The sequence below is a fragment of the Bubalus kerabau genome, chromosome 3 (genome assembly GCF_029407905.1).
Source record: "Bubalus kerabau isolate K-KA32 ecotype Philippines breed swamp buffalo chromosome 3, PCC_UOA_SB_1v2, whole genome shotgun sequence".
In the NCBI taxonomy this organism is placed as follows: domain Eukaryota; kingdom Metazoa; phylum Chordata; class Mammalia; order Artiodactyla; family Bovidae; genus Bubalus; species Bubalus kerabau.
Window position 1 is genome coordinate 181490828 of NC_073626.1, and position 26214 is coordinate 181517041.

The following is a 26214-nucleotide window of genomic DNA, read 5'->3' on the forward strand; positions in this document are numbered from 1 at the left end:
AGTTAGTTCCTGGGTATGAATGTAAATTAAACAGTGAATAGGTTAGAATTTCTTAGAGAGCTTCTCTACCCCTTCGAACCCCTACCCTCCCCCGCCCCCGCCAACCTTTGCTGAGGCAGGGCTACCACACTTGCTTAGTGATTACTGGAAAAGTCCTAATAAACGTTCTCTACCTTTCCCCCAAGGTTCTTAAGTCTCCAACTATGCAGAACTGTATGAACAAAGTAAGTTATAACATTTTGGTGTGCCTGAAACAGCCAAATGAATTTAGAGAAGAAAAAAAAAAAAGAGTAACTAATCAATAAATTACAGCATTCCCCAGATTTCCATTTTCCCCTAAAGAAAAGCTACCCCCACCTCTGCCCTCAGAACTTACCACGATGGCCATGCCCATGCCTCAGACTTTTCAAGCAGTCACCAGTGGCCTTGCCCCAGGGTTGATGTTTACATTCCCTATCTTAAGTTCTCCAATTTGAGGCTCTCGGGTCTGCTCTGTCAACGTAGGCCTATCCCAGGTTTATTCCTAAAGAGCAAATTCCCTGCTAGGGAGCTCTAGGGTGCCTGAACTAGACTAACTCCCATGGAGTCCTAATGAGAGCTGCATTCTTAGAGATCCTATAAATTTTTGGGGGTACCAGTGGATGGCCACCTTCTGTTCAGAAATAAATACACCCCTGTGTCTTTGGCAAGAGCAAGAATTTTTAAAACTCTTAAAACAGCATCTCTCTAGAAGAAAGGAAAATTAAACAAATTCTAAAATTCTAAGCATTTCTTCTATAAATTTTAGCCAAAAGAGCACAAAATTTAGCCCCAGTGCCAATCCTTGTGCCAACTTTAGATGTATATATATTTGAAACAAACAAAAACACAAGAATTTGTAAAAAAAAAAAAACAAACAAAAAACTTAAAAAAACAGAACAATAAAGCAGGTTATTAAACAGCAAAGGCAGAAGTCAAGAAACTTTGGTTCTGGTCCTTGTAACTGTCCCTCCAGCTGGTTACTAGGACTAGTCATTTAATCTTCCAGGGCTTGTTTACTTCCCTGATGAAATGACAGGGCTGGGGAGGCTGGTCTAAATATCTCTGCAACATTCTAAATTCTACTCAGTTTCATTAAATACATCTCTTCTAGGCAAAGTGTGGATATTTTTCCTTTATGACTCTTCACACTAAACATTATTCAACTACATTAAAGAGTTGATATCTTACTAAGAGTAAGCATGAGAAACAAGAAAGATTAATCTGTCTTGAACACAAAAACAAAGAAAGAAAAAGTGGGATGGAAATAAAACAAAGAAGAGACTTCTACTTCACCATTTCTACAGAATATGGATCACTTTACATTTTGTACCCAGTTTTAAAATCTCTCCCTTAACCAAGAAACGGAAACAAGTAACAAATTCCAGACAAGAAACCCCACAGTCTTGGGCTGTGTTTGAGAGGAAGCACTGTGCCAAGCACAAACAAAAGTGCTGGCTCTCCTGCTTGCGGGCCCTGGAGCCACAGGAGAGCGGCTCAGGCGCTACACCCTGACCTACAGACCTCAGACACGTCACCGAAGGACCACACAGAACTGCCATGGAATATGCCGTATCAAGTGGAAACCAGGTTAGGCTAAGTTGGGAAAATGATTTCAGTATAATTTAGGTGAAAAATCAGGATGAAAAAAACTATACAAACCCTATGGCCACATCTATATAAATTCAGTTGATGAAAATACAAGAAAAATTTAAGTGATTCTGTCACATATCTCCTTTTTTCCACCTAAATTTTCTATAATTTTTTGCACACTTAAAATATTTAAAAACTGACCACTGGAGAAAAAATTGAGCAAACCTCAGTCTAATTTACATGATTCCTTTTTAACCCAGCACTTAGTTAAAATAACTGATCTTCCTCATTGCTTTTTTGTTTATATATAGAATTTTTTCCATGTCAAAATTAAAAATATTTTTGGCTACCAACATTATAAGTCTGTTTCTAAATAACTTGGGTAGAGAATTCAGACATCAAGCTGGCAGAAATTGGGTCATTTTGTAAGATACTTATTTCTCAAACCAAAAGATGTTTTAGCAAGTTTCCAAACTTTTCCTGGAAAGTGGCCTACAAGCAATGCTTACTGCCAAGTCCCTCACCTTCCCCAACCTTAGCAATCTACCAGCATCCTTTTTAGTTGCTGGCTAGGAAATCCCATGGACGGAGGAACCTGGTGGGCTGCAGTCCATGGGGTCGCTAAGAGTTGGACACGACTGAGCGACTTCACTTTCACTTTTCACTTGCATGCAGTGGAGAAGGAAATGGCAACCCACTCCAGTGTTCTTGCCTGGAGAATCCCAGAGATGGTGGAGCCTGGTGGGCTGCCGTCTATGGGGTCGCACAGAAGTCAGACATGACTAAAGCGACTTAGCAGCAGCAGCAGCAGGAACATCTTTGGCTTTGTAGGCAAAAGAGTTTCTGTCACAACTACTCAACTCTGCCACCATAAACCAGCCACAGACACTACATAAATGGATGAATGTGGCTACGTTTCAATAAAACTTACTTTACAAAAACAGGCAGTGGGCCACCTTTGGCCTGTGTGCAGTCATTTGTCAGTCTGTGGTATACGCACACTAGAGAACATCCTTGGAGTTTGGAGAGACAATGAAAAGACCCGAAGGACTGCTTGCTCCTTCACAGGGAACGACCATCAGATCTTACTTTGACAGCCATACCAATCTTCAAGACTTCTCTTTGAAAGTGGTATATTAATGAACTCCCCCCCGCAAAGTCAATGAATTGGTTCTTCAAATATAGCAGTTTTCAACCATGATATTGAGACACACACAGCTATGTGGAATGTGTTGCATTTACTAATAATACAATACTGGTTTTCAAGTGGTTTTTTAAAAATTTATTAAAGGGACAATCAGTCTTATCCCTCTAGCCAGCCTGGACCTGTACACAGCCCTGGATATACCTGCAAGAGCGAAGAACTCATGTACAAACTGTTGAAGAGACTTCAAGCCCAGCCTTTTCCATCTGAAGATAACAAATCCACTCTCTGGCTAACACCTCAAATATGTCAGGTTTGGATCTGTTAGAGTCTTAATATTCATCAAAACATATATGAAGTCAAGGAAGATATATTTTCCTTTCATAAACCTTCACTGTTATCACAGAAAAATTTGAAAATGCATGAAAGATGAAATAAAAACTAAAAGACCCAATACTATCAAGGAGAAATAACTACTATTATCATTTTGGCTCCTTTCCCGTCAAATCCTTTCTCTGTGTAGATCAGAAAAACAAAATGCTTTCAGTAAGATTCCTCTCTACTTTCTTCATGAAATATTATATTATAAGCACTACCCTATATTATTAGCTGTCTCAAAATATGATTTTTAATGTATTAAAAATTCATCAAATAGATGGACTATAAATATTTAAGTTTCTCCCCTATTGTTGGATATTTACATCATCTATTTTTTATACTATTACATGAAAAGTTGAAAATAATCCCATGGAAGCTTATGAAACTATTTAATATTTTATATTTATGTATTTGACAGCAGGTATGCTCGGAGGGATTAGGGGCAGGAGGAGAAGGGGACGAGAGAGGAGAAGATGGCTGGAAGGCATCACCGACTTGATGGACATGAGTTTGAGTGAGCTCCGAGAGTTGGTGATGGACAGGGAGGCCTGGTGTGCTGTGATTCATGGGGTCGCAAAGAGTCGGACACAACTGAGCGACTGAACTGAACTGATTCCCTAAAACAAAGTTATACTCTAGAGCCCTTCAGATCAAGGCACATCAGAATACACATCAGTGACCACAGGAAGAGGTATATCCCCCAGGCGCGGGCTCAGGAGCACTGGACTCACGACTAGAAAACAGGCCATCTGAGTCCTTGAAATTCTTTATTAAAGGCAGATGAGGTAGTAGAGATAACCGACATGACAAGTGGGGCCCAAGTGAGATGGTATCACAGAACTGAGCCTTGATTGCTCTCTCTGTAACACCCAACAGAGGAAAATTGTTTTGACTTGACTGCTATTATTAAAATTGTGCAGGAGAGAGGATGTTAAAAAGCTGGTGGCAGATGTTTCATTTATAGCATATAATACATTTGTGAGATATTCACTTTGATATAGAAGGTCAACTAATTGGTCTTTTTCCCCTGAGCAAATGAAAGACAGCTGTCTGCTGAGTGTTTTCTCCGCAGGGCACGATGGGGCAGAATGTCAAAAAAAACACATGTGAATGTCAGCCTGGTAACAGCAGCAGCATGGTATGTTTCCAATAGTGGCCAAGGGTTATGAAACCTCTAGAGCCTTAAGGAGTAGAATCCACCTGTACTTCCCTTTATCTAGCTGTCAATCAGAGAACTAAAACAAATTATTAATCTAATTCATATAATTTATAATACTAGAAACTTTCCCTCATGAATTGTCTGCTCTGAAACAAGCCAAACAGGATCATGAGATAACTTAGTGGAGAGAGGGAGTCACAGCGGCCCTCTTGAGCTATGTATTTTCGAAAGGTCCATGAAATAATGCCATTTACAATAATATGGATGGATATAGAGATTATTATACTAAGTGAAGGAAGTCAGAGAAAGACAAATACCGTATGATTTCATTTATATGTGGAATCTAAAATATGGCAAAATGAATTTATTTGCAAAAAAGAAAAAGACACATAGACACAGAAAACAAACTTACAGTGATCAAAGAGGAAAGGGGGTAGGGGGATAAATTAGGAGTTTGGGATTAGCAGACACCAACTACTACATATAAAATAGATAAACAACAAAGTTTTACTGTATAGCACAGAGGACTATATTCAATATCCTATAATAAACCATAATGGAAAAGAATATGAAAAAGAATGTAGAGATATATGTATAACTAAATCACTTTGCTGTACACCAGAACCTAACACAACACTATAAATCAATTACACTCCAATTTTAAAAAATAATAGAGAAAAAAAATAAAAAAGCTCCAGTTCAGATCTCAGTTTCCAAATTGAAAGATATGAAGTACAAGACTCTTCAGAGTCCCTTGGACTGCAAGGGGATCAAACCAGTCAATACTAAAGGAATCAGTCCTGAATATTCATTGGAAGGACTGATGCTGAAGCTTCAATACTCTGGCCACCTGATGCAAAAAACTGACTTATTAGAAAAGACCCTGATGCTGGGAAAGATTGAGGGCAGGAGGAGAAGGAGATGGCAGAGGATGAGGTGGTTGGATGGCATCACCAACTCGATGGACATGAGTTTGAGCAAGCTCTGGGAGTTGGTGATGGACAGGGAAGCCTGGCTTGCCGCAGTTCATGGGGTCGCAAAGAGTCGGACACAACTGAGCAACTGAACTGACTGACTGATGAAGTAAAAGGAATGTATATGTATTTTATAAAATATATAAAACACAGCAAAATTAAGTCTGAGCCAATCAAGGTAATACAACAATGTTCATCTTTAACTTAAACATGGGAAAAGGAACATTTCTAATTAAAATCTGAAACTAACACTGAACAGTTGACCCTTGAACAATATGCAGATTAAGCCCAGTGTAATTTATAGGTGGCCCTCCATATCCATGGTTCCTCCACATCCACAAACTCAACCAACTAGGGGCTATGTAGTACTGCCGCATTTACTAATGAAAAACACGTATAAGTGGTCCCACACGCAGTTCAAACACATGTTATTCAAGGATTAACTGCATTGACCTATGGAATTTTTAGAAAGATTATTTTTTGTACCTGACAAAGATTTGCATGAACAGGCCACAAACTCTTCTTTTCGTGTCTATGCCACATGATCTTTGGATATGCAAATTGAAAAAAGACTAAAGATACGCCTCTTGAAACCACGAGAAGAATCAAGTTATGTGTAAATTTGTCAAATATGGGAAGTAACCACTATCACCTCACACTGAGCACACTGGAAAGTCAGTGCTTCTGGATGGTGCGGGTGACCCACAGACCTGTGCGAAAGAAACACTAAATGTCCAACACCAGAGCTAACTGTCACAGAATCTGATCACAAACAATGCCTACAGGCCTACTCAGAAATATGCTTCTCAAGACCCATGTCAAGTCTGTGGGAAGTGTAGGCAAGGACACAGCACACACACTTACCTTACCAGTGCGTCTGGTTTGCTTAGCTGGTTATTAGGAATACAGTTTTCCATTAAGTCCTTGTGTGCACTTGGGCTCTTGCTAGTGCATTTCTGCTTCTTCTCGTTTTTACTAGATGAGGACGGGATGCTCCCATTTGTGGCGCTGTGACTTCGAGGTGAGGAGTTCACAACGCCACTGGCATTTTTGTAGTTTTTTGAGGAAGCAGTGCAGGAGTCCTCTTTCAAGAGATTTTCTGTACTTCCCACAAGATCATTATTTAATCTTTTACTGTTGATATGGTTTTCCATATACTCAATTTCTTGTATTTTAGAGTCTACAGGTTGTAGAATATTGTTGTTATTTATTCCAAGGTTGTGTTTTTTGGCATCTTTGTCTTTTTCTTTCCCTTTTTCTCGGTATTCTATCTCTGGCAAAGTTGTAGAGAGTTTTTTGTTGGCTGGGATACCTCCGTTGTGGTGTATGAGGATTGAGGAATCCATATCAGGTAATCCTTTGGCTGCTACAATACCAAAAACAAACCAACAAACAAAAAAAAAAACCCACACTGGAATATTTAGTTGTAAAAAACCAAAATGGATTAATTCAGCAAACGGTGTCATCTACACTTAGAAGCGCACTGCATTGAGCTGCCAACTGATTCAGAAGCAAGAACCACACCACATTGTGCTAACTTCAAGAAGCAAAGCCAAATAAATTTGATAAGCTGCACATTTAGAAAATCACCATCGTTTCAAAACACCACGTCATTAAAGTTCTGACCTTGAAAAGAATATGAGGATTTTACAACTAAGTCATACCTCATTTATCAGTCAAATCAAACTTGTCTATCACTGGGGTGACAGGACATAGGCAGATCATAATCTTAAAGGTCACATTTAAAAAGATGCTTGCATTAAACAAATTTAATAACTTTACTGAAAAGATAGATTAAATGAAACAAACAGGTGTGATGTTAGCATACAGGGCACCTATCCTTTGTCTTGCCTCTATTGTTAAAGTAATAAGAAGTCTGTTATCATTTACTAGGCCACTTTACAATGAATTTTCTGTATAGGTCTACATATTCAAACTCGACAAAGTGCACTTGAAGAGATAATTTTGCACCACACCAGAGAACAAGATTTTGTCATGGATTAACTAAAAACAAAAACCAAAGAAAACTGGTATTGCTGTCTGTTCACTTATTGAATTGGTTACATATTCATGAAAGAGGCTGTATTAGAAAAAGGTCATTCTAAGATCCATGTTGCATTATACAAACCATTTAAAATAAGACCTAGCCATGTTTGCTCTATTCAGAATTCTGATTTGTAAAACAATTCTGTGTTTACATCTCTATCTGGCTTATACTTGGCTTGCTACAATTACAAATGCACATAGTTACATATACTATTGTCACTGAGAATAAATATTTTAAAATCTTCATAACAAATAAATATTAAAATAGAAAATAAACTGTAAAAGGAAATGAAATAAATTTTAAAAATAAACATATTTAAAAGCACATGGTCTTAAGACACTAGGCAGAAAACATCATACATATTCTATATTTCATGACAAAGTAAAGCAACAGTCCTAAAGAGGAACACCAGAAAACACAAAAAGCCATGGTAACTTCCCAAAGCCCTAGCAACTTTTCTGAAAAAATACTACTGACAAACAAACTAATAACTAACCTATTGAGCCAACAGCTTTAGAGTAAAGACCTACCTTCCTCGGCCTCTTTTTCTTGCTTCTGTAGCATCTGTTGCTCTGGAGGGAGGGCTTGTTGAAGAAGCTGCATGTAAAATTCGTTCTCTTTTTGCACTTCTTTTTGCTTCCTCAACCGCATTTTGTAGCTTACATAACTTTTGAAGCCAAAGCCCAAAGTCACCACAGGGTATCCAATACTAGAAAGAAGACAATTCTGCCAGTAAATGTAAGTTAAGGAAACAAGCAACACGTGCATCCAGCACATGAGGACCCTATGACTGATTCATCATTATAGATGATGATAATAGCTGAGCATTCAGTAAACACATGTAAACATGTCTGTTGTGGAAATCAGGCAGCTAGCACGCAGAACAAACCCCTATGGAACAGCAGGACCGTTGGACCGTAAGAAGCTGCCCATTAGGCCCTGGCAATCTTCAAATACACTCAAGAAGTTACCAAAGGGACTGCTGGATACAGTGGCTAAAGTCTTTGATTAACATGGAACCTGCCTCATGCATGGTTAGGACTTAGGGATCTGTATGTTTTTAAGAACTAAAAAGGTAGAGATTTTATGAGTGATCATAAGTAAACATTGCAAGCATTAAAATCAAACACATCATTTGGTTTTCAATACTAGAAGGCAGGGTCAAATTCAGGTGACTCATCTTCTTGCTGCCTGAGAAATGTCTGTCACTAGCTATTCCTGGAAAATTAGTTCATAAACACTCTATCAAACATAAATTAAGAATCGTTTAACCAAGTATCTGATATTTTCAGAGCCAACGTTTGGTTTGCACCAACAAATTAAACCAGCTGTACTTACAACTCTAATCTCTGGGACAAAAAGTTGAAATATTTTCATTCAAGCCATCAGTCTAATATTGTTTCAAAGCCTCTGAAAACACTGTCAAAACTTTTCTTAAGCTTCATTAATGCTGTTATTTAGTTGCTAAGTCATGTCTGACTCTCTTGAGACCCCACAGACTATATAGCCTGCCAGACTCCTCTGTCCATGGAATTTCCCAAGCAAGAATACTGGAGTGGGTTGTTATTTTCTTCTCCAGGGGCTCTTCCCAACCCAGGGATCGAACCTGCATCTCCTGCATTGCAAGAGGATTCTTTACAGCCACCAGCGAAGTCTCATTAACATTAAAACATAATTTATCAATTATAATTAGTCTAAATGTGATCACACCACAAATTTATAGTGACAAGTTTATTGACCAAGTCTATTTAATTCACTTGTTTGTAAAGATTTTAAACATATTGGTAACTATTTTTTGGTTGTTGATTCCTATTTGTTTTGGTTTTCACCATAAATATTAGCAAAAATTGGTGTATTTAAAAGAAACATACATTAAGTGGTGATTTCTACAATAGATATAAACAAAAATCAAGATTATTTAAAAAAAATGTTTCATGGTTTAAGGTTAAAAATAATAGTCCTTAATAATTATTAATAACATTATCTTGCTTTTGTAAACATGCAAAGGAAATTTTAAAATCATTTAAGCTCCATGAAATAGTCTTATATTTCATCAAGGCTTTTTGGAATCATTATCTGATTACAATAAAAACAGATAACAAGTCAGACACCTATGTACATGGACCTAATTAAACACTTTACATATATCACCTCATTTCATCTTTCCCATGACACCCCATGAGACAGCTTCTCAATACATAGGTAAGAGAACTAAGGCTTAGAGAGAGTGACAAGTCCAAAGCACAAAGCTGTTAGGGGGCACAGCTGGGATTCAAACATTCATCTCCCTGACTAGAGCGCTCATGTTCTTTACCACACCATGTTATGTTGTCTTCTGAATTCATATAGTACCTCTAAGAAAAAATTTACAATTAAATTTACCATTCTACATTGAAAACACTGAACTGGATTACAGATTAAGAACATACATAATACTCACCAGTGAGCAGCAAATGGGCGACAAAGGTCTACATGAAAATTTTTGAGATCTTTAAATCTAATTGCTGCTTCAATATAAACAAAGAGTATCCAGAGGGATACTGTGGGCAAACACACTCCCCTTTCTGTGGGAAAGCAGCAGAGAGACAAGCATCAATGAAACATTAACTAATATAACAGATGGGTTGTTTGGGAGACTGGTTCAACTACAGTAACTTTCATTTAAGACTTTGAAACTAATTAAAAGGCAATTTGATCCAAATTGAAAGCTTTCATATGACAAAACATGCTATGGAATCATAAACAAAAATAAAAACTAGTATTCTGGCAGAAAATATCTACAACATATGTTAAAACAAAGAAATCATAGCCCTAGCATACAAAGACCTCCTACAAATCAATAAAAAAGGCAACTGAAGAAAAAAATTTGGAAGTTATAAAAGAAAAAAAAGTGTGTGTGTGTGTGTGTGTGTGCGCTCAGTGACTCAGTTACAGACAGTTAAAAAACATGTGAAAACATGTCAACTTCCCTACTGATTAGGGAGATAAAAATTTTTAAATGAGACTTGATTATTTTAACCTATCAGATAAAGCCAAAATTTTAAAGATGGGTAACAGTACAGGGAAGATGTGTGAACGGCTTCCCTCTCATTCTTAGCAAGAATATAAATTGGGGTAACTTTCTTATAAGGCAATTTGGCAGTATAATGAAAAATACTTATACCTTTGACCCAGAAATTCCAATTCCAGGAATCTACTCTATAGACATATAAAAGAGCCCTGGGATAAATGTATAAGAATGTTCAATGTATTATTTGCAATAGCAAAAACTAGAATTTAGAATTAACTTAAATGCCTATCAATAGGAACTGCTGAATTACAATAAATCTATATAATGAAATATGATGCAGCTTTTCAAAAGGATGAAGATCTGTATTACCACAGAATGATATGTAAAAAAAAAACAATTTTTAAAGAATGAATTATAGCACTAAGAAATGTTTCTGACATTCAAGTATTATTCAAAAAAGTTTTTTTTCTTAACTACAGGCTCATATTCCTTTTGTAATTAAAAACAATTTTCAACAGAGGAAAAAGCAATTTGCAATAGAATAAACAAGACTCAAATAATCAGATAATTTTCACTGGGTTGTAGAATCAAAGTCTGTAGGCTAGGTCCATCCGTGTCAGGACATGACTAGTAATGGGATATTTTATGAAGACGGAACATAAAGACATGAGATCTATAACTCTGGAAAGATCCCCTTTGAGAGTGTATACAGCAAGCCAGTTACAGAAGAGACAAATGGAGGGAAAACTCAGTGACCTGAAGAACTAGATGGCTTTTTTCTAAGACTCTTTGGATTGGATGAAACAGAAGAAAAATTAGTCCCAAAGATTAGTTCCACTTAGTCCAACTTCCTCATTTTATGGAAGAGTAAAGTGAGGCCCAGAGTTTATATAAACTGTGTCCAAATTCCCAGACACAATACTGAATCTGCTTCTAAGGAGAATTCAAGTCCCCACAGACCTAGTCCATAAGATGAGAAGACAGGCAAAGTCCTGTGAAAACAGCTAATGGTTTCAACCATTCTTATAGATTTAATAAACCAAAAAAAGGGTATTTTTGCAAGGTAGGAAGACAAAAGTCAATCCTTAGGATTATCCATTTTCAAATTCATTTCAAAATACATTTAAAAAAATTTACATTCTGTAAATATCTAATTTATATATTAATTTCTGAAGTTATCATAAACAAAATAAGCATATTACAGGAAAAATAGAAAAATCTGGACAAATTACTCATATTTCTACATCTAAATAAATAAAACCACACTGAAAATATTTTTGAACTAGTTTAATAGTTACGTTGTACATACAATTTTATATCCTGTTTTCTCCCTCTTAACAACAAGAAAAAAATTAATGACATAATATTTTCATGCTCTTGCGGCAATACATAGTTTCATCAACCATTCCTAACATTCTTTTTTAAAATGTTAAATTTTAACAACGAAAGAGAAATTAATCCCAACCTATAAAAACTGCACCCATATTTACTGGGCCTAATAAGAACACAGGGTTTGTTCTGTTTGCTTGCTAACCACCCCGAATTAAAATGCGCTTCATAACTTAGGTATTCCATCATGCATTTCTGAGCCTAGAGCTAAAGAGAGACCAATATCATTTATTATATTAGCTTCATTGCTGCCTTGTGGGTCACCCACTGAATTCCAATAGGTGCTAATAATAGTTACATGAGTAGCTTTTTCTCAACTAATAAGACACTATTAAAGCAACTTAGAAAATCATTATAGTTCATCAGAGTCACAGATTATTTGAGCTGGAAGGTTCCCTTAATTATTATCTAGATCACTCTACCCTCATATGACAGAAAAGAAGCTGAGACCTAGAGAGAATAAGTGTAAATGGCAACTCACTCGAAACTGAGGCCCAGGACAAGAAAATACAAGTAAAACCTGGTATATGGAAAAATCACTTTAACTAGAGGAAAGCAGACTAGGAAGAAGCACGCTACCTTATAAATTCAGTCAGATATGAGAAAGTGCTAAAGATGGAGAAAACCATGTTCACAGCAGATACTTTAAAAATACAGCTGAATCTGATGGGACAACATCATCCTTCTAGCATTTAGAGAAGAGGATGAATGCTGCTCCAGAGAGCTTTTACTAGTTGGTGCTCTTTCAGTGGTCAAAATGCTACAGGTTACAGCTGGGCCTAGGAATCAAGTTTCATGCAGCTTTTGCAGACAAGTGTGACATCCCCACATGTCTGTGAGCCAGTCCTCACATCCCCATGTGTCCTATGACAGGCTTTGTAGTGGACTGGAGTTATTAAAACATCTCATCTCATCTTAGTTTGTAATAGCATAAGAATAGCTCTAAGAAGGGAGGTGACTATGTAGTTCCACTCAAGCCAGAACACACCTGAAATGTACATTGTGGTTTAGAGAGCCACTAAGAACTAGGGAGACCAAAATGGTGAAAGTGCTTAACATACAAGGAAAAGCTGATGGAATCAGAGATGCTTTGTCTACAGAAAAAAACACAAGAGGATATGACAGTGTGTTTTAGTCTAAAGAAATGTTAACATGGATGGAACAGTACACCTATTCAGTGTGGCTCTAACACAAGGGTCTAATGTTTGGATTAGAGGGATGGTCTGTAAGCCTGCTGAAACTGAAAAAAAATATATTCCCTATATTCCCATATATTTTTCTGGAGAAAGTACTTTATCAACTCGAAGTGATCAGTGCACCCCAAGACAGTCAAGATATCCTGGGTCAAAAGTGTAAGGAAAATTCTGGCTCAGTACGAGAAAGAATTTTCTATTCCAATTGCCCCAAAACAACACAAGTTTCTTGTCACTGTAGATTTTCAATCAGAGATTAAAATACCATGTACCAGCAATGCTGTGGGGATTCTTATACTAAGTAAGGGTTCAACTAAATGACTTCTGACGTTCCTTTCAATGCTGAAGCTGCAGGAACATTTTTCTTGTTTGGCACATGGCTGTCTTCAAGTCTACCTAAATAATAATTGCTTCAATTTTTAAAAAAATATGGATACTTCATAATGAGAGTTGGTAACTGAAATGCCTACAATCAAAATATCAAATCATAAAGGCTTAAACTTTTAATAAAAAAGAAATACACTTTAAAGGTATATTATAATCTATTATGAAAAGGGATCTTTAAAATGTCCACATTAAACTCAATTCTAAATAATTTATTCAAGGAAATCACATTTTAGAAGTTTGAATCTAAGATTTCGATCCATCTAAGAAACCATTAAGACTTACCTGTGTGCCATACGTATTGAACCCACACATATGTACTAGCAGCAAAAAAAAGCCATTGAATGGGTATAAATAGCAGACATATTATATTTGACGTGAATGCTACACAAACAAAAAATACTGAGAAGGCCTAAAGGGAAAGACAAAATAAAAAGCACATATTAGAACTTGTTCATTTCAAACAGAGATTATTAAAACCACGTTGAACAAAATCTCTGAAGCTGCTATGCAATAACTACAGAGCAAGTTACAACAGAAAATTTTAAATATTTAAAATCACCCATATAAAAAGATGTGGTTAATTCGGCATTGAAGAGTAATCCTATTTATGGCCTCAAATCATGAAGAATTGGACCAGAACAAATTGAGGTTGATTCACAGTGAGTTTATTTGGACTCCACAGGTGGGTTACCTAAAAGAAACAGAATTTAACACAGAAAATTCTCCTCTCTCCTCACAGAACATTACTAAATAGCCTCATTCTTAAAGGACAGGCTGTTGGAGCACAGATGAAACACAACTGTGGTTAAGAACAGCACAGATGTCCAACAGTGCAGCTTCCTCTGGACGCATCATTATCTACTGCTAACAGGACACGGCCCGAAACCATCTTTTCAAGGCATGGATCTGCTCTGACCAGAGTACCAGGCCTGGGTAGAAGAGTTACAGGTTTAAGATGTGACTCTGGAACACAACAGAACTACAGGTCAATCAAGGGAGCAAGTCCAGGCCTGTGCCCTTGCTCTAATCCAGCAGTTCTCAAAACATGGTCTGGGGATCCCTGGGGATTTCTGAGATCCTTTCAGAAGTCTTCCAAGTAAAATAATTTCATAATAATACTATGGCATTATCTCTTTAACACTCATTTACTCAGGAGTATGGTGGTATCTACTAGAATACATGACATTGATATTCATTGACTAAAATCATTGATTACATGATACATGATATTGGTAATAACTGAGTTTAGAAGTAGATATGAAAATCAGCTGTCTTCTATTAAGCCAAACATTAGAGAGGTTTTCAAAAATGTAGTCAATCTTTTAATTTCTTTTTTGTTTTGGAAAATACAGTTCAGTTCAGTTCAGTTCAGTCGCTCAGTCGTGTCCAACTCCTTGAGACCTCATGAATTGCAGCATGCCAGGCCTCCCTGTCCATCACCAACTCCCGGAGTTCACTCAGACTCATGTTCATCGAGTCAGTGATGCCATCCAGCCACCTCATCCTCTGTCGTCCCCTTCTCCTCCTGCCCCCAGTCCCTCCCAGCATCAGAGTCTCTTCCAATGAGTCACCTCTTCGCATGAGGTGGCCAAAGTACTGGAGTTTCAGCTTTAGCATCATTCCTTCCAAAGAAATCCCAGGGCTGATCTCCTTCAGAATGGACTGGTTGGATCTCCTTGCAGTCCAAGGGACTCTCAAGAGTCTTCTCCAACACCACAGTTAGGCTTTCATTTTAAATTTTAATGTGTATTAACATGTAATGGGTTTATTATAGCTATTTTAAGTGATTTAAGTATTAAATTTTCATTTTAAAATTTTTCCTAGACTTAATTTCTAATATAGTAAATATGGCTAAATGTAACCCACACAAATAAAAGCCTTCTGGAGTCCTCAATAGCTGTTAAGAGTGTAAAGTGTCTTGAGCACAAAACGTTTGAGAACCACTGTTCTAACTCTAACCCAATCCCTAAGACAGAGGCTTCAGAGGTACTTCAGAGTAGAGCTGGGCAGGTAATTACTGCTTCCCCTGCTACTCTGCCTCTCCCTCCTGAAAGCCTCCCTCCCTCCCCTTCTTTTCACTGGAATGGACGAGGAGGAGGGAGTGTAATGATCTGATCAGTGGATTTAGACAAAGTGGCCTGAAGGGCAGTTTCAGCCCACAGACCCTATTAGCTCAATACAGTCACCTAAGTGTTGCTCATAAAATCTACTTTAAACAGTTTCACTAGCAGTTATTGAAGACTTTCTTAGAAGGGTAATTAAATCCTTTATACTTGAAAAACATGTATGAATAAACATACCAGTCCCTGGTATCTGAAGGAATCATAAACGCTTCTGATGAAAAGCCAAAATGGCCATAGGTACTCAAATCTGAATTCCAGGACAAAATCTGCCAGGAGGACAAGTGCCCACACCACCAGGAACTTCAGGTATAAAAATGTACTGCAAAATATAAAAATAAAGAATTCAAGGTCATTGGTGAAGAACTAGAAAACGAAAATGCACTACTTTATTTAAAAGAGAAAAAATATCTTCCTATACTATGAAAACAATGGAGATAAAAGACAAAAAGAGATGCTGCCCTGGCCCATGTAAATTTTAAAAGCTCTGGTGTTCATTCTGAGACCCACAACTATCAAAATAAGATGATGACCCAAAATGCTTAATTCCATTTAAGATGGAAAAAGCCCATTTAAATTTCACCACTATTTTAAAATGTGCTAAGTGTCTGACTTCAAAATACTGCAACACTCTCAAAATTACAGCTTTCAAGCTGTTCGTCATTAGAAGAAATGTCATGGTTGAGCAGCTTCAAATTTGCTGTTTCCCCACCCCTCTACATCTGTTTGAAGTCTTTGAAATTCTTGATCCCTACATGCTTGAAGAATTCTGTATTTTCCCCCCTCTTTCTCCTCTTGCCTCTCTCTATCTGCATTAACCGAACAAAAACCAAATAACTTCCCCAAACAGACAGACATTAACTTAGGAAGCAGATGCCAATCACTTCTAAAGGCCATGAGAGTATCAAAATGTACACTAAAGGAAAAAGCATGAAGGATCCCAACACTGCCCTAGGTGGGATACTGATGTGTCCCACTTCCCTTTGGACTTTTGTGAAGTAGGAACACACTTTGATAAGCCAGTCAGAACACCTATCTAACCACTGTAGAATCTCAAAGCAAAGTAAGGGCCTGGATTAAAAAAAAACAAAAACACTTTTCATATAATCTAAAATCCCATTCTTCGAATTCATTAGTTGTATTAAAGATAACGAAGCTTTTAAACTATGCCTATTAATAAGTCTTTAAGGTCTTTAAGGTCTTTAGTCTGGTCAGTTCTAGAGCAGGTTAAATATAGGTATTTAAAAAAAAGATTTTCCAAGATATTCAGGTCGGAAATGCCTAAATTCAGTTTGACTTGGGCTATAGCTTTGCATGGTGTTCTGCAACAGAAACACTTCAATACTGCTGTGATTAAATCAACTGTTTGAATATACACATGAACAATAAATCAAGACTTCTAATAAATAATTTTAAAATATATTAAAATAAGGTACAAAAAGACTTATATTCTTGGGGGTAAAATCAATAAAGCAGGATCCAGCATAGAGGATTCTTTCAATGCCCTGTAAAGCCACACAGGTAAAGAATGTCAGAAACAGACACAAATGACCCTTAATGTTATATAGTGGGGTTCCCTGGTGGCTAAGACAGGAAAGAGTCTGCCTGCAATCTGGGAGACGTGGGTTCGACCCCTGGGTTATAGTATCATGGGGACACATAATTTGCAACTAGAGTCAATTTCTAATACTGATTCTTGGTAGAACTTCTTTAGGCATGACAGTAAGTTCCAATGAAGAGGTTTGCTGTAGAATCAAGGAACCCAAGGCAAACTAGAACACAGGTTTGAATCTTAAGTCTGACTTTTACTTTCATTTCACTGGAGTTACGTTAGCCAGATGAGAACAGAGCTCTCATTTTCATTCATTAAACCCACTGCTGATCCAGTGAAGAGCAAGGGATAGTTTGTTAGAAGGAATAACTGAGTCATGCAGGCATTCGGGAGCACAGATCTAGTCTGAAACTAGATTTCCAAGTTTGGCTTTAAAACTAAGTGGCTTTTTCCTTGTAGCTGAACAAGACATGGTGGGCACTTCCTTAGGCTAGTTGTCACTACTCCGAAAGTGGAGAAGGTAAGAGTTCTACCAACTACTCTCTGCCCCAAATGCTCCCAAGCATGGCAGGAGCCTAGTCTTGCTGGCAACATTCCATTTCACTGTTTGGACAGCATCATGGAGAAGTAAATGGCTACCACTCCAGTATTCTTGCCTGGAAAATTCCATGGACAGAAGAACCTGGCAGGCCATATAGTCCACAGGGTTACAAAGAGTCAGACATGACTTAGCAACTAAACAACAACAAATCTTAAGAATGGCAACCTGTTGAATACTTTTTAATAACTCAATCATTTAAACCTATAAGGCATTATGGAAATGATTATCTTTGTTATAGCGACTACTCATTTTCAATTCTGTAACTCAAAGGGGTTCCTTTTGATCTATTTCATTTCTTTTCAAACAACTGCTTTTGTAACTCTGTTGTTCCCTGACACTCATATCTTATGGAGTCACATTTAGAAGTATACACATTGAAGGAAACTTGATCTTTCACAAACATGTGCTATACCTTCAGCTTTCCTCAGGCTCCCCCTTCTAGGTGGGCCTACCTCTAAAATCAAGAGGTAATCTTAACAGTTGATTTTATTCTAGGAGTAGTTTCAAACTTTATAGATTCACTTCAATCTAATAGAGTTTTAGAATGTTTAAGATAGTTGCCTGATTCAGTATTCACTGAGCCTTCTATATCAGTAAATTATGCCTATTAACCTTCTATAGGTACAGGTACAAAAGTTAAAAGAAATTTAAAATGACTGCTCATCAGTGTAGAAAATCTGACTAAGAGATGACATTCTATGGGGGAGAAAATTTTAGAGTTTTAAACCATTATTATAACATTCCAAAATATTTCTATTAAATCATGAAAAAATATGCTATACTTAATCATATTTTTTCATGATTCAATAGTTCATAATATGGCTTATGGCTAACTTGTTGTTACTTTAATTCTCCAGTCCAAACAAATTTACTAATTCCTGTAAACTATCTTGAACAAAAATTTAAAGCATAATTGCAACAAAAAGATATTTTCCATAATAATACCCTGAAATAAGGGCAGACCAATAATATCTTTTGATAGTCTGATAACTTCTACTCTAGGTGCCAGTTAAATACAGAAGAGATATGCAAATACTAGGTTTACTATTGGTGACCTTTTCACAGTGGATATTAACCATAAGATTTGTTTTTCTCCCCCTGCCACTTACAACCATTTTTTAAAATTGAATCTATTTAGAAATAGTCCATCTATGGATTAATCCCCTATGATTAATGAGAGGTAGTACTGAACATTCTTTTTTTTTTTTCCAACTAAAAGCGCACTTTCTCTCTAGAATCTCTTGCAGCTTGTCACTTAGATCATTTTCTGAAGTCACACAATTAATTACCATAGGGTGGCCATAAATCCTCAGTACCTGACCTTTTCCCTACGCAGACTAATGGCCATTTAGTTCACTTGGTCCTCACCACAGAAATGAGTCTGTGAAATATTTCTCTGGCTGTGCTAAAAGTGAAAAGTGAAGTGAAAGTCACTCAGTCATGTCCAACTCTTTGTGACCCTATGGACTGTGGCCCACCAGGCTCTTCTGTTCATGGAATTCTCCAGGCCAGAATACAGGGGTGGGTAGCCGTTCCCTTCTCCAGGGGATCTTCCCAACCCAGGGATGGAATTCAGATCTCCTGCATTGCAGGCGGAGTCTTTACCATCTGAGCCACCAGGGAAGCCCCTCTGGTTGTGCTAGTAATCATCTACTGCAATGCCAAGCTTTCCTGTCCTCTCTGTAATAGCAACAGTGAATCCCTTTTGCCTTTCACTATGCAGCATGATACTTCTTGAACCAAACTGCTTTGTCTTCTACTGTTATCAAATACTTCTTCCTATTGGACATTACGTCTAGAATACTTGCCCAGCCTCTTGTTCAGCTGGTACCTGCTGAAAGCCTTATTCTATGTAACTGTAGTCTTGCTAAAGTGTGGCCCGTGGACCAGCAGCATCAGCATCAAGTATGAGCTTTTCAGAAAAGCAGTACTTCTGGGCCCACCCCTATTCAGTCTAAGCTTATGTTTTAATCAGATGCCCAGACTCTTTAAACTCTAGTGTGCATACGTTAAAATTTGAGAAGAGTACTAGCTTCTGTATAAACGTCTCATAGCCAAAGAACTTCCACTGAATTCCACAATGTCTCAGAAAGAAGACAACAATCTACTCAGATAATCAGTACTTATCTCCAAACTGTTAGCTGTCCATCCCTCAACTGGCAACATTCAAACTGTTCAGGGTCAATTTTTCTACATTTCTTTCTCAGTCACAGATAAGATCCTTAAAGAAATACAACTTAAACTAAATGAAACATTTCCACTACTACTCATCCTTCAGCATGCAGCATGAACATTTATTCAAAAAAGGCCTCCTTGACCCAACAGTAAAGACTAGTACCCCATTATATGCTCAGAGTTTCCTGTACCATAAGAATCATATTATAGTTAAATAACATTTTGTATGACTCTTTAAATGCAAAGTCCGTGAGAACAATGGAGGCCCATTTTGTTCCCTGCTTTATTCTCAATGCCCAGCACAGAACCTTGCACACCAGAGAAACTTAACAAATATTTGAATGAATGACCTGCCATGCATAAGAGTGTTTAGGACCAAGAGTAGGGCTTTTATCAAAGCACACACTTACAATAAAGGGAGAGGGAGAGATGATGCACAGGTGACTCGGAAGGGGTCTGAACAAGCAACAACAATGAAGATGACAAACACAGCTTCTTCCTGAAGGATGACCACGCGCCTGCTCCAAATGTTCTCACCAGTTTTTCCGCAAGGAAAAGAGGCATCTTATCAGCTTTGCTCTGGATGCCAGATCATCACTCCATTTAGCCTACCTGACACTGGTTCTGACTACTGTGAGGGCCCTCAAAGTTATCTTCTATTAAGCCTAATATTAAATAAATCTGTAAAAATGTAAAAGCATACCACTCTTCTCATGGATTTATCATCGCTATTTTTATATGAACTAGTATTTCAAAATTCTTGTCTTAATTTCTAATCCAGCAAAAATTTTAGATATAACCCATATAAACAAAAGCTCTTTGGATTCTCAATCACTTTTAAGAGTGTAAAGAAGTCCTGAAAGAAAATATTTTGAGGAATGGTGGTCTACAGAAAGTCGTGCATGAGCCTCAAGACTAGAATCACTGCTATGTTCTGCAACCAATCCTTGTATTAAATCCCGAAAAGGAGAGCAGCCTGAGAAGACCTAAGCTGTTCTGTATTTTTCTTTTCTATTCTGGGCCTCCTGCAGGCTGCAAAGAAAACCATGCTGAAGTCAATCACACACACACACACACACACACACATAGATTGGAATGACAAATCTTAACAGGATGAAATACATCCAATTTAAAAAGAAAAAACTCTAGAATGTAAATCACTTAAAAAGCTTTCAAGAATTGTTTGTATAGCATTTTTCTAAAGTACTTTATGACTCAAGATATCAAAGACAGGTTTGTTGTAGTTCAGTCACCAAGTTGTGTCCGACTCCTTGCCACCCCCTGGTAACACGCCAGGCTCCACCATACTCCACTATCTCTCAGAGTTTGTTCAAAATCATGTCCATTGAGTCGGTGATGCTATCCAACCATCTCATCTTCTGCTAGTCCCTTCTTTAATGACAGGTACTCTAACCTAACACAACTGGAAAGTTTAAAGTTTTAGAATTTCTGCTTCAAAAACACTTTCAATAGTGTGGACGCTAGGGGTTTGGGATGAAAATGGGTGAAGACATTAGGAGAAAGAAGACAAGCCAGAGGCCCTAAAACCTGTGCTAACATTGCATAAACATCAGAGATTTATTTCATAAGTGAATCAAGTATTATGCTTCATATCTTCAACAGTAAAGATCATCTACCTAATCACACTTAACATTTACATTGCCCTTGTGCTCAGTTGAAAAAGAATCCGCCTACAATGCAGGGGACCCTGGTTTGATTCCTGAGTCGGGAAGATTTGCTGGAGAAGGGATAAGCCACCCACTCCAGTATTCTTGGGCTTCTCTGGTGGCTCAGCTGGTAAAAAATCCACCTGCAGTGCAGGAGACCTGGGTTTGATCCCTGGGTTGGGAAGATCCCCTAGAGAAGGGAAAGGCTACCCACTCTGGTATTCTGGCCTAGAGAATTTCATGGACTGTATATAGTCCACGGGGTCGCAGAGTCGGACACAACTGAGCAACTTTCACTTTCACTGTGTAACTCTTCAAAAGCTTTCATATTAAAACTATCTCATTTTTATCCCTACAACTATCACATAAGCAGGGCTATTACTGCCATTCAATAGAAAAGAAACCTGAGGAACACAGAACAGGCTGCAGGGCACTGCTGAAAAGAGCACAGGAGTGGAAGCAGGGAGACCAGAGAAAACAGAGTTCTACATGCACTGTTGTGTTGCTACTCAAAGATAGATAAATTTCCATGTATAAAAAATGGGTAGGATTAACTGTGGAGGAAAATCAAGAAACTTGTATATAAGACAGAACTCTATTTCTATTAAGAAATACTTGTTTATCTATATGGACCGAAGAAGAAACCATACTTATAAATTATATCACAGTGCTCATTCCAGAACAGGAGAACTAAGGTTTTTTACATTAGACTTACACATTGTCATACTGCTTTAGTTTCTCTAACAAGCATGTGTTATTTTTCTTAACTCTTCATTTTGAAAGTTTTAGATTTACAGAAAAGTTGCCTAAATACTACAAAGAATTCCCTTATATCTTTCCACTCAGATTTCACAAATGATAAAACATTTTATCAAGTTCTGTCATCACTCTCTCCCTATATATGTGTACATTTTCCCCTGAACCATCTGAAAATAATTTGCAGACATGTCCCCTTACTTATTTTTTCAAAAACAAGAATATTTTCTTATAAACCACAGCACAATTATCAAAATCAGGAAATCAACACTGATTTAGTACTATTACTTGACCTATAGACATTATTCTAATTTCAGTAATTATCTCACTAATGTCCTTTATAGCAACAGACAGACCCACTGATCAAGCCCAGGACCCAGGTCAGGGTTCAGGGTCACATTTTGCATTGTTGTCACACCCATACTGGACTGTTCAATAGAAAAGAGGTTCTCATTTTGAAAAGGAAAAAAGATTAATGTCCTTGCACAGGACCCTCCTGGTAGCTGCTGACTCACCTGAAACATGAAGATAATGACACCTGTTCTACATGTAGTAGAGTCTGAGAGGACCAAACTCTGCTATATGTTACTGCATGTAAACACCATCCAGAAAGGATGAAGTAGCACAATAAGTAAGAGAGCACAGACTTCAGGGTTAGACAGATAGAGGCCTCTATCAAGTAGGGAAACCTGCAATCTCAGTTTTCTCATCTGTGAAACTAGTATCTTTCCTGGAACTAAGTAACAGAATGAAAATAAAATTACAGTAACAACAGTAAAAAAGAAATCAACTTTTCAAGCAACCATGCCGTGTCAGATACTATGTTAAGTATTTTACATGACTTAGGTCAATTATCCTTATAACAATCCTAAGTGGATAATATTATTTACTATCCTCATTTTACAGATGAGAAAACTGAGGGTTAAAGCAGGCAAATGACTTGTTCAAAATCACATAACTAGTGTCAGGGACATTACTTGAACCCAAGTTCGTATGATGTTAAAGCCCATATGCTTAACTATCACATTGGACTTCCCCATCTTCTTACATGCACAATAAATATTATTGCCCTTCTTTATATCCCTCTGTATGTATATATTCAAGTTACATAATTCTTTAATTTTCCAGGAGAGCCAAGCTTTAAAAAAATAAGCTAAAACACTTTACAAAAGAATAAATCCTCAGTACCTTAATTCACAAACTATGAATCAATAAACTTAATATGTAAACACTATGAAGTTTTAAAAGCAGAAAAAGATGCTAAAGTCAAACGCTCTTTACAGAAATAGCCATGGCACAAAAGATGGGACAATTCAAGACTGCTCTCCAATAATAGTCATACTCACAGAATGGTCACTGTAATAGAGAAAGATGTAGTTTAAAAATAAAAAGACGACTCATTTTTTAAAAAAGCCAGAAACACAATGAACCATGAGGTATAGTTTGTCAAGCCTAGAAAAAGACAAGAAAATAATACTTATTACATCTAGAAGACTCCAACCTTAGTATTTCTATCATCTGAGATAGGGGTTTTTGTTTGACCGAGAAAACGGTCCCCATCCTCTCCAGAGCTCAAGGGACCTCACTACAAGATAGGCAGAGTACTGACTTTAGTACAGAGTAGCTTATTTGGGTTTTAAAAGTGTTTTGAAGATGAGCAAAGTAATAATATAATTTTAAACAAGAGTGTGATTACTTCTAGCCAACTCCCCTGCTCTGGGTAGGAAGCGGATCCCGAACAGCCTTAATGAATCAGTGATTCCTATGGATACACCTAAAGTGGACTGGGCACACCATTTCAAGCCACTAAATGCAAAACCTGCAAAACAGAAATGGCAACAGAGGAGATGGGGTGAGGGATAAATGACTTCTGACGTTATAACCCTGTGAGTCAATGTCAGCACATGGCTCTTAAGGATGGCAGAGGTAAAAATACAAAGGAAGGAAAGCCAATGCTATGAAGGGGCTTCAAAGTCTGGGGATGACAGGCACCTTAAGAAGGCTGATGAGCTGAAGCCAATTTGATGTCAGTTAAACTAAATGTCAAAGTAAAGACAGAAAGCCTCAAAGAATATACTCTAATAGTTGATTACGTTTTTTAAAAATGTTTCCATTACCAGAATGCATTTCCTGAAGGTGAGAGACCTTGAGGAAATAGTTACTCCTCAGGTATTTGAAGAAATCCATGATGGGAAAAAAAAGGGCAGCAGAGGGTATGTGTTTCTCCTGTTGGTATGTACCATTCTACTTATGCAGCTTGTTGAGAAGAAATTTATTTTTCTTCTGGACCTATTTCTTGAAAATGATCCAAGTAAAATAATTACACCCAAATCTGGGAAGCCTAGAGAGTAAAGTAATAGCTATATTTGAAGGGCACACTAAATTCCATCAAGAAAAGTAACCCAAATTATAGTATTTCACTTTGAGGTTTCAACTAAGTTTATAAAATTTCTATCTGATCCTCCAGACTCCACAAGATATATGTTCTATCTTGTTATAGCCCCTTAAGTCTATCATTTGGATGGTAGCCTAGAAAATGACAGAACAAAACACACATACAGCCACATAAAACCCCAAAGGGTTAGTATCTGGGAAACCTGGGAGAAATGGCCAAAGAAAAAGACTCTGGAAATAAAAGTGCTTACAGAACATGGATTGGGTCCACAGTATTCAGGTATATAACAAGAAAGTGAAAATAATAAGCTATTGAGATTACTATTAAAATCAATCTCCAAATCTAATGAGGTTCAAGAAAAGCCATGAGAAACCAATATGAAGAAAAAGGAAAGTATCATTAATCAAACAGGATGCTTTTAAGCAAATAATCTGAAATACTGAAATAGATCATGTTCACTCCCTTCCCCACCTCAACTGATAGCAGCAACTTAAAGTAATTTTCAAAACATTTGATGAAACTAAACTGTCAAGAACACTCAGACAAGAAGAATCATAAATGAAAGCTGGAGGAAAGCACTTTATTTTTTTAAAGTAGTACACTACTAGCAAAAATAAAGTACAGAATTCCAGTGTGGAAGATTTGTTTAAATGTATTTCACAGAAACTACAAATATAAGAGTTAAGCTAAACACCTCACTAGAAAGGTTAGTGAAAACATTTCAATTTCTAAATTTTCCATTGTATTTACCCCCTTTCCCAAAATCCCTCTAAAACAATACTGCGTTTATCACTTTTCTGTCAAGTCCAGCACCACTGAAGTTAAGGTCTACAAGATGATCAAAATGCTTTTAGGCTGTGAGGTTGCAACACTGGAATCTGGGGTTTCAGTTGCAGAACACATGTACAATTAAGGCAGCCAAGGGTCAGGCCAGCCTCGAGTGGCTTTAATAAGCATGGCCCAAAGAAGTCTAAAACCCGGCTTAGGAAACATTAAGATGGTAGGAAAAGCAGTGAAGTGAAATCTCTGGAGATGAGATTATTCAGACAAGGGTCTGAAAAAGGAAATTAGGAAGCTGAGAAATATATAAACTTTGACCATTTACAGAAAGTCAAAGGCCAGAAAATTCTCCTCTGAAATACAGATGGGAAAAGTTATGGTACATACCAGGAAGTCCCAGTCCTAAAATGTAAAAGTCAGGTACAGTATTACACTGCTTAACCTGCAGGCAACATATTACAAGCAGAACTCAGCACACCATGACAGGAAGTATCCATAAATCCACAAGTGAAAGGGTGCTTCCTTCAACTACCAGTTTGAGATATAAAATAATTTACAGAAGCTTAAAACACACACATGCCTTACTTAAAATTCTTATTATACTTACTTGGGTAAGCAACGATTTTAACCGCGGAGACTTTAAACATAAATGTTTCTGCCTCTGTCTCCTACTCACCAAAGCTTGTCTTCTCATCTTCCTATTATAAAGTCAGTAATTCTCAGAGGGGGTGGGGAACCCGGCAAGATAAAAGGTGTGGAACCACACAGAATTCCCTTAAGGCTTATAAAAACTACATAGCACTCCAACCCCATCGCACCTGAAGAATCACTGCATGGAGTAACTAGATATTACTTTGGGAAGTGTCTGGTGCATGT

At 37.3% G+C, this 26214-nt stretch overlaps 1 protein-coding gene across 1 annotated transcript in view; it reads right to left on the bottom strand.

Moving 5' to 3' along the window:
• MACO1 (macoilin 1) overlaps positions 1-26214 on the bottom strand; it is a 67093-nt gene that overhangs the window by 36960 nt on the left and 3919 nt on the right. The window contains exons 2-6 of the mRNA XM_055574089.1: positions 15593-15734; positions 13575-13701; positions 9754-9877; positions 7844-8022; positions 6131-6632 (exon numbers count right to left, since the gene is read on the bottom strand). Coding sequence (XP_055430064.1) covers positions 6131-6632; positions 7844-8022; positions 9754-9877; positions 13575-13701; positions 15593-15734 — 1074 coding nt within the window. The remainder of the gene's footprint in view (positions 1-6130; positions 6633-7843; positions 8023-9753; positions 9878-13574; positions 13702-15592; positions 15735-26214) is intronic.